General features: G+C 41.7%; 1 protein-coding gene across 2 annotated transcripts; it reads left to right on the top strand.

The window, feature by feature from the left end:
- Window positions 1-4,023: 4,023 nt before the first annotated feature.
- LOC122037905 lies at window positions 4,024-5,948 on the top strand. Of its 2 annotated transcripts, none has more exons than XM_042597379.1 (4): window positions 4,024-4,343; window positions 4,522-4,878; window positions 4,968-5,157; window positions 5,242-5,948. In XM_042597379.1, exons 2-4 carry the CDS (start codon window positions 4,522-4,524, stop codon window positions 5,739-5,741), a joined length of 1,047 nt encoding a protein of 348 aa, XP_042453313.1. In that variant the 5' UTR covers window positions 4,024-4,343; the 3' UTR covers window positions 5,742-5,948. The 2 variants fall into 2 exon arrangements, with proteins under 2 accessions (XP_042453313.1, XP_042453312.1); XM_042597378.1 differs by having other exon boundaries at window positions 4,452-4,878.
- The last annotated feature ends 3,578 nt before the right edge of the window (window positions 5,949-9,526 follow it).

The following is a 9,526-nucleotide window of genomic DNA, read 5'->3' as shown; positions in this document are numbered from 1 at the left end:
TATCTTCCTAGGGATCAGTGTCATCGATAGGCGACATGGTTGGCGCCGTGGTCAGACAGAGGATCGTATGGTGGAAGCTTCCACTGTCACATCAAGGATATGATCAGGCTGTGAAGATATGACGTCAGACACGCTTTTCTGACACTGCCTTTCCAGGTATACTTTAGGGAGCGTGTACACTTCGGGAAGTGTGCGTGCGTCTTCTGGAAGCTCTATATAAGAAGCCCCAAAGCTTCATCGGAGGTATGTTTTTCATCACTGTAGCTACAGTCACGCTACTGCTCTTTTCTTCTCTACTTCATTTGCTTGCCGTCGGTAGCTGACTTGAGTGTCGGAGGCCCATCGCCGGGGAACCCCTCCTCGACTCGACACTAACGACTCTGTGGTTGCAGGCTTAGCTCGTTGGAGGTCCGCATCGCCTTCAGTTGACATCTAGTCAACGCAAGCGCCATCTTCTCAGCGTCCATCTTCCCAGTGCCTTCCAGTCAACGCAAGCACCGACCGAAAATAATTTAGATAGGTTCTTCGAAATCTACGATGGATGCCCACAGTATATTTCGAGGAAACACGTTTAGGTCATACTTTATTAGGTCACTGTTCTCCATCTGGTGGCCAATGGTGTGGAGTCCATTGAGAATATCCTTTATTCTTGCATGAAGTTGACTTGCAAATTCTCCTTCCTACATTTTTATGTTAAATAGTTTATTTAAATAAAGAACCCTTTTTGTTACCTTAGCATCGTTGGTTCCCTCGTGCAATTCGATGAGTTTATCCCACAGCTCCTTCGCATTTTTGTGTGAGTCGACGAAGTTCAGTTCTTCCTTCGTTATCCTGCACTGGAGTGTGTTGAGAGCCTTGAAGTCGATCTGAACTTTTTTCTTCATTTCTAGATTCCAATGTTCTGGGTCCATTGGAATTCTGACATTGTCAACGGGAGCTTTGCAGCCTCTGGTGATGTTGAACCATTGGTCGTAGTCAGTTTTAAGGTAGACTTCCATCCACTTCTTCTAGCATGGGAAGTCGTCTCCGTTGAAGAGTGACGAGTGTACGGTGTTGTACTCTTCAAGTTGTGACATTTGAGTGCTGAAAAGAGAAAACTAAAGAAGGTACCAAGATTTTGTCGTAGATTAGCAGAGTTTGAGATATATATAAAATATAGAAAAATTTGAGAGATGTTGCACCAATCTCAAATTAAAATCGAACGAAAAAATATTATATGAATAGATAAAGTTTTACCAATTCAAATGAAAACAAAATCTGAAAACAATTCCCCGGCTTAATTGGTGGTTGCACCAAATTAGAGCAAAACCTGTTCTGATACCATTTGTTGGATCAATACGCACGTGAGAGGGGGGTGAATCATGTGGTTTTTTAAAACTCGTCTTTTCAGTTTTGAAATCAAAGTAAAATACGCAGTGGAAAATTAAAACAAAAAAATTAACACCAGAAGACGCAAGCGGTTTACTTGGTTCAGAATCTTCGAAGACTCCTACTTCAAGACCTAGGTCCCGTAGATCTATCGACGGGTAATCCATTAAAGGCCTCTTCTGATACCTCCAGAAGAGAAAATCGAGTACAAAGAAAATTAAAACAAGTGCAGCACACTGCACTTGTCCTTTTGTAGTAATTAAGTATACAAGTAAAAAGTTACCAACACTTTAGAAATAGAGGTAGGGTCACTCGTGTGTCGGTGTCGGACTGTCATCCACGATCGGAAGTTCTCAGAACAGTTGTCGGGCACAGTAGCTTCACAGCAGAGTCGTAGAAGCTTGGAGCAGTCGGAAGTTCAATCAGATGCGCAGTAGCTCGTATAGGTGTTTGTGTTACAATGCCTTCTCGAGACAGCCTTATAAAAGGCATGGAAGGTGTCTTCCATAGCCATGGAAGGCACCTCCAATGAGCAAGTTCGATCCCGAACAGCTCGACACTTATCCACGATTTCGGTCAAAATTTATCCTACGGAATGCACCTTCCATAGCCATGGAAGGCACCTTCTATGAACAGTACGAAGGCGCCTTCCATAGCCATGGAAGGCGCCTTCTATAAACAGTATGAAGGTGCCTTCCATCAAGCTTGAAGGCGCCTGATCCTGTCCGAACGCTGAGTCGATGGACGCTAGGCACGAGGCGCTCTTCCAGATGATGATGTGGATCTCTGACCGGCCGTATAGATCTCCGGCGAACCTGCAAGGAAGTCGGGCCGGGGAGGGGTTCCCGGCGACGACCCTCCGACGCTCAAGTCAAGCAAGAGGAAAACGATGAAGTGGCTCCGAATATGAGAGATTGCGTACCTCCGGCGAAGTCTGAGGGCTCTTATATAGAGCTGTGGGGAGGCTTGTGCACACCTACCGAGGCATACACATGTCCTGTACCATACCTTAGTATGGGCTTGCCAGAGGAGCATGCCTGACACCATACTGCTACAGTCTGAGCACATCTCTGATGGGACAGCAGAACCTTCCGTCGTACGATTCTGCGTATGGCCTGGTCGTCGAATATGCCTGCTGTCAGAAGATGATGTTCCCCAATGTCCCATTGCCCTTGTCTCCTTTTTTTCCCTGAGCCGAGCGTTCAGCCGCTCGGCTGGCACATCGCTTCCGACCGGCATAGGTATCCGTCCGACCGAGAAGACTCCCGATCGTGTGCTCGACTGAGAGTGTTCCTTCACAGTATTACCAATTTACGCCTCGGCCGAGCGTGCTGGCCGCTCGGCCCGGCGACCCTGTTCACCATGAGCGTCGGAAACTCGACTCCCCGTCGAGTTGTCTTTGATTCCGCCCGGACCCGTTCGGTCGGTCGACCCAACCCTTCTCCGGTCGGCCGGACCTCATGCTGACCCTTTTGACTTTTGATCTCTACGTGTCATTGACTCCCCTCAAAGGGGGTCCCCCGTCCTTACTGCCGGATCAGCGGCTTCAAACACTGTTCATCCGAAGGTAAAATGTGCTCCTTTATCCTGCAAATTAATGTTAGTCCAATAAACAAAATAATAACTTGCAAGATAAATGTTAGTACAATAATGATGAGCAATATTAATTAGTTCATGTCCTCCTAAGATCAGGAACTAATCAAGGTCTCAGCTTAGGGATTCCAAATAGACTTAAATTGGACCGACGCCTACTGTCCCTTCAACCGGACGCGTCCTCACTTGGTCATGCTCCTCCCGTGACTTATCTTAACTTACCAGTTTGTCAGACATCTGGTCAGTCCGTCGATCTGTCTGGACTTTATGCCAACTATTCGGTCGGCCAGTTGACTAGCTGGACTTCTTGTCAGATATTCTGTCAGTCCGTCGACCTATCTAAATTTCGTATCAGCTATCCGATCGGTCAGTTGACCTAACTAGACTTCGTATTAGCTATTCAGTCGATTCGTTGACCTAACTAGACTTCATACGAATTATCTAATCAATTCATTGATCTAACTGGATTTCTTTGTACATTTAATTAAGTAATTAGATCCTAACAAAATATAACTTAATTTATTTAATATTTATCAAAATTTGAATTAAATCTAAACTTAACAAGTTGTAACAACTATAATCATTTTGCAAGTTACACGGCCAGGTGCGGCGTGGCATGGATGTAAATCAGGTGCCATGTTGTTGTATCTTGGGCATTTGGATGAAGATTTCTCGTTATCAAATCTGCCCTTCAGTCCCGGAGCCTTCGGTGGTCACACTGGGAAGGGGCGTCGAACGAAGTTATCCAAAAGGAGTGGGTGCGTTTTAGTCATTTGAAGCTCCGAAAACGACGAAAAAAGGGGCCTACGCGTCGCGATCGAGAATGGCATTCGAAACTGCTCTATACAAGAAGCCACGTACTCGATCATATCAGTTGGTGCTATGACACTTCCTGCACTTAGATTTCTTCTACTCACGCTTTCACATTTGTTCAGGCCCACAGTAGGCGATTCTATTGGATGAATGTGGAGTCGGGTATAATTCTTTGTGACTTCCGAGCGGTGAAATTATTGCTCAGGATGGGCTCTCTCTCTCTTCCGAATAATAAAGCTCCTTGCTCCGGCCGCTCCTCCTCGTCCTGATTCCCGAACCTCTCTCCCTTTGCCTTCTCAAGGGGACAAAATTCGATTGCAGGCGATGGAACCCATGGAAGAAATCACCGTTCAATCGGAATCTACGGCGGCGAACCCGGTGGTGATGCGATTGAAGTGAGCGGAAGCTTAAAAACGCACTGCTTTTGAGTCTGTCGCAGTGATCGGTTCGAATTAGAAAAACGGAGGCTGAGGAACACCTGTAGACGTTGGGGTTTTTCGGGCTTTCGATGATCATTGTTAACGGGCTCTAGTTGCTAGATCGCCGATCTTGGCTTCATTTTGAGAATCGTAAGTTTTTTATTTGCTTTGGAAATCGTCCATTTCTTCCTCGCTTTCACCTTTTGTTTTGTTTGAGGGGTTTGTGAAAAATCTGAGTGGAAGTGTCAACGTGGGCAGTGGCTTAGGGTGAAGGGGAGAGGAAAGTTTTGGTTTTTGACATTTGATCGCGACGGCCATGCCGTTCCAGATGAAGGTTCAACCGATCGACGAGAGAGCAGCGGCAAGGATCGACCCGGCCAAGCCCACCCCCAAGTCTCGATTGAAGAGGCTCTTCGAACGGCAGTTCCCTGGCGTGATGCGGATCTCCGTGGCGGATAAGCCCGGGGATGGGAGGGAGAGGACGGACGACGGCGGTGAGGTGGAGCCGAGTTCCGTGTGCTTGGACAAGATGGTAGTCAGCTTCATGGAGGACGGGGGAAACGAGCGGCCGCCGCGTGGCCGATGTTACTGCTTCAATGGTAACTACGAGGATAGCTCCGACGACGAAACTGATTTCCGCGGTGGCGGCGGAGACTATCCGGCCGATGCTGCCGAATTGATCAAGGTAGAATTTCTTTTCTTTCTCAAGGAGTTGCGATCTTCGATCTTCTCATCGATTTTGATTTTTCATCTTTAAAATTGGGCGTTTCCCAGGGATTAATCCTCTGCGCGAGCGTCGCTGAGAGGAATCTTCTAGCAGACGCATCAAAAATCATGGAGAAGGCAAAGAATTCGAAGGGCAAGGAGGAATGTCGGAGGATCGTCGTCGAAGGTCTGCAATCGCTCGGCTACGACGCTGCCATTTGCAAATCCAAGTGGGATAAAAATCCCTCCTTCCCTGCCGGTATCACTCTCTCTCTCCCTCTTCCCCAAACCATGCCAATTATTATTGTCCGAATTTCTCCGATCACGGGTGTATTGACTGCAGGAGAGTACGATTACATCGACGTGGTGATCGACGGCAGCGAGCGCATCTTGGTTGACGTCGACTTCCGGCCGGAGTTCGAGATCGCCCGTTCGACCAAGTCGTACCGTGCGGTGCTCCACCATCTCCCGCTCCTCTTCGTCGGCCGGCCCGACCGCCTGCAGCATATTGTCGCCGTCGTCTCGGAGGCGGCCAGGCAGAGCCTGAAGAAGAAAGACCTCCACGTCCCCCCTTGGCGGAAGCCCGACTACATGCGTGCCAAGTGGATCTCCTCCTACACCCGCATGGCCAACTCCAGTCCCAAGCATGATCACGAGCCGGCCGTCGTCGGCGCGCCGGACAGCGTCTCCATCCCACAACAAAGCACCGGAACGAAGCCGGCCGTTGACGCCTCCTCGAAAAACTGCGACGGGAGTGAACCCATGGCAGCTCCGTGGGAACCGCCACCGGCGAGACCAAGGTCTGGCGTCAAGATCATCGCCGGCCTAACCGCGGTGCTTTGAAAAAAAAAACCATCTTTTACCTTTTTTTTATTTACTTCAACAAAGCCGGTGATACATGACGTCTTTTAAGAGTCTACCACCAGCCTTTGTATATTATCTCCCCCCTTTTATTTTTAACCCTTTCATCGCGGGTTTATTACTTTTGTAACTTGTGAAGGAGCTTTTGCCACCATGAACAACAAAACAAGGCTTACGAGTATGAAACAATTCAGTGTCAAGGAAAGTCGATCGAAACGCTTTGAAGCTTTACCACCTTAACTTTGTTCTCCAGGTTTGGTTCACCTTAAAAGACTGAGTACGGGTCCCAATTGTAAACTAATTTCAGAGTAAAAGGAAGGAATATGATGATGGATTGCCCCAGTTCTCCTTGTTACTTTTGCCATGTACAAAGACTGCGTGGAGGTTCTTTTCCTTTTCTTTGTTATCCAAAAAACAACAAAAGGCAAAGCGCTTGATGAGCTTGCTGATATTGACCGGCAATGATAGTAATAACGTGAGCCATTATGGTTGCTTCCCATAAAGCAATCGGGTACCAACTCTTTAGGCCACACTCAGCTGCTTTATCTGCAACTGGCAAGGCATCAAGCTTCCTTGGCCTCTTCTTTTTAGTCCCATTTTTTGAAGCATCTTTGGCAGTAGATTGAGAGGCATCAACCATCAAGAAAAAGACCCTTCATGCTATTTCAATATTAGGTATTCAATTTTTTTTTTTTTTGATAAATCTAAGAGAAATTGTTTTTTTAATCCAGTTATTCAGATTTACCACTGTATCAAGCCACGGGACAATTAATATTTTTATTATTATTAGTTTTGATAATCAGACCCGACTCAAGACATACGTCATTAAGTCTATATCTAGATTCCTAATTTTATTAAGATCTATTATTATTTTAAAAAATAAATAGATTTAATATTTAATATTTACATTTAACAGATATACTTCTCAAGTTGTATTAGACATGTATGTAGATTTTGCTTCATATTACTTACTTCGATTTTCGTTCTAATATTCTTTAGATTTTACTGACTTTCAATGTATTTTGCTTTAGATTTTGTTCTTTTCAATTTTCATAGTATTCTTCAATTAATTCTAATGACAACTACATTTAATTACATATTAATTATAATTATTATATTCTCTAGTTTTAAAATCATATCTAGAGTTACAATATAACTATATAAGACCTTACACCTAATGTCTATTTTTTTATATCTCATTTTGTAATTAGTTGATCATCTACTCGTTCTCTCATTAGTACTTATGTATTTTTTTCCTCCTTCGTCATTGGTTCTCTAAGAAGACATCCTTCTCCTATCTCACTCAGTAATATTTTTTCACTCTTTTCTTTTCTTCTAAATCTTTTTTATTATTTTATATAAATGATAAATTAGAGAAGGAATGGACTATGAACCCAAACCTAGATTATTAGTATTTGTATGAAAATTTTCTTATATATTTGTATCGGTAATAGTTGAACTTCGAAATATCATAAAATTAAAATTACATGACATGAATTTTTAAATCTGATTTTTTTTTTAAAAAAAAAGTTAAATTTGCCATTATCGATCCCAAGTCAGAATAAAAATGATAAAGAGAAAATTATTTTTTTTTAGAAAATATTATTAAAGGCCTTCTTTTTTTTTTTTTTTTTGCCTAGACCTCGTGGAACTTTGAAACATGTATTTTGTTCGTCTTTCTCTATAATATTTTAAAATTTATAATAAATCATTCATTTTATTAAATTTAGAGTATTATTTTTATTTTTTTATTATTGTTTTCTCTCTTTTTTATTTTTTTTATTATTTTTCCTCTCTTGTATCTACTTTTCATTATCAATCTATTCCCTATTTTCTCATATTTTAAATATTTAGGAAATATATATTTTTTTATTTAGAAAAATATTATTTATGAAATATAAATTTTGGAAATAAATATAATAGCGGATGAAAAAAAATTTAAATAAATATAAAATAAATTATGTATTTAGAGAATTTGATAGGAATATTCTTAGGGGCGGATGACTCTTCTTTATTCATTTATCGGGTACCTACAAAAATGTTAACAGTATTGCACTGATAGCTAACCTATGTAGCCAGTAGCCTTCATCGTCCGTCATATCGAATACTCAGCTTGTGACAATGGACTAATGGGCTTTCTTGCACCGGGATACTTGATACTTAGGCCCCCGCCGCCCCATCTTAAGTTTTTCATCAAATTTAATGTCAGTTCATGCCTTAGTGCATCGAACTACAGTGCTCTTGTGTTCCCTGAGGTATCTGAGCCATGCGAGGGTAATAATCTTTTCTTTGATTCATTCACTTGTCAAGCAAATTTAAGTATAATTTTTTTTACACTCAAAAGTGGATATTTAAAATATTTATTTATTTAAAATTTAAATTTTGATTATCGTTTCGTTCCTTTAGTTATTAGGACATCCATCATTTTGGGAGCTCTCCCAGAGCTCCCTCACTGTCATATCAACGTCACATCAAAATAGTAAAAATCTATATATATATCTCTCTACTACTTAAAAAAAAAAACTTTTAAACAACTCTTAAATTAAGCCCACACTTTTTTATTATATTTTACCTTATATACAAATAAAATTTAAATTCATAAATTATCATGAAATAATATTTATCGTGGTGATGAAAGGGGATCCACCAAAGATAAGTCAAACCAAGAGAAGATCGGTTGATGTGCAAGTCAAAGTTAAGGAAAAAGTCAAAGTCGGCCGAGCAAGGCGAGTTACGACCGAGCGGACTGAGATGTTCGAGCATACAATGATACAAGCAAGGCCAAACGGATAACTCGAAGTTAAGAGACAAATAGGAAGCACACCCCCCCAGTTGTTGTCTCTATCGAGCGGGAGGTGTGTTCATCCGGATGAGAGGCAACCCTCCGATAATGAGAAAGCTAAGGGAAGTGAGAGTGCTCAGGGCGGCATAGCCGAGCGGATGTGTCTCGACCGAGGTGCCAGTACTTGGCCTATAGTGGGACCCACCCATATATCTCTTCGTACTCTTTTGGAGATTTGTGACACTGACAACAGAGTATGTTCCGCAGATAAATTGTACGGTAAAAGCTTCGAGTATGTTACATTAGAGATATACATGCTTTCTTAAGAAAAAATATCAGGGACACTTTTTTGGCTTATCTTTTTATAGGACACTTGGGAAAACAAACCCACGCTTTGAGATGTGTGCACAAATACTACAGTGACACTATAAAAGGGGAGTTTCCATCTACAGGAAGAGGTATGCACAACTCCATCATTCTACATGCTCTTTTGCTACAATTTTCCTATTATTCTCTACATTGTCGGAGATTGACTTGAGCATCGGACGGCCAACGCCGAGAACCTTTTATGGCTCGGCACTGACACTTTTGTGTTGCAGAAGCTTGTGTAGTCTTCATCGTGTTAAACTTCCAGCCACGTCCCAGCTTCCCGTCTTCTCCGCTTTCGGATAGGAACAATATTAATAATTAAAAAAATAAATTACACTATTTGAAATAAAAGACCTAAATTAAATTTTATTTATTTTTAAATTTAAATTAAAAATTATTTTAATTAAAAATTATAAAAATAAATAAAAATGAATGAAACAATAGCTAAGGTAGCAAATCTATTTTTTTTTTCCTTAAGAGGATCTACATTAATTATCTTATTCAAAAATTTTAATCTAAATTTTGGATAGAGTAGTTAAAAAATCTTTACATCAACTACCCTATCGATTACCTAAATTATGCATTTATGAATAATACTTTTCTAAATTTAGAGAAT

This window comes from Zingiber officinale, chromosome 1A (assembly GCF_018446385.1).
Source record: "Zingiber officinale cultivar Zhangliang chromosome 1A, Zo_v1.1, whole genome shotgun sequence".
Taxonomy (NCBI): Eukaryota; Viridiplantae; Streptophyta; class Magnoliopsida; order Zingiberales; family Zingiberaceae; genus Zingiber; species Zingiber officinale.
Note: the sequence above shows the minus strand (reverse complement) of the source record. Positions and strands in the feature narration are given on the sequence as shown.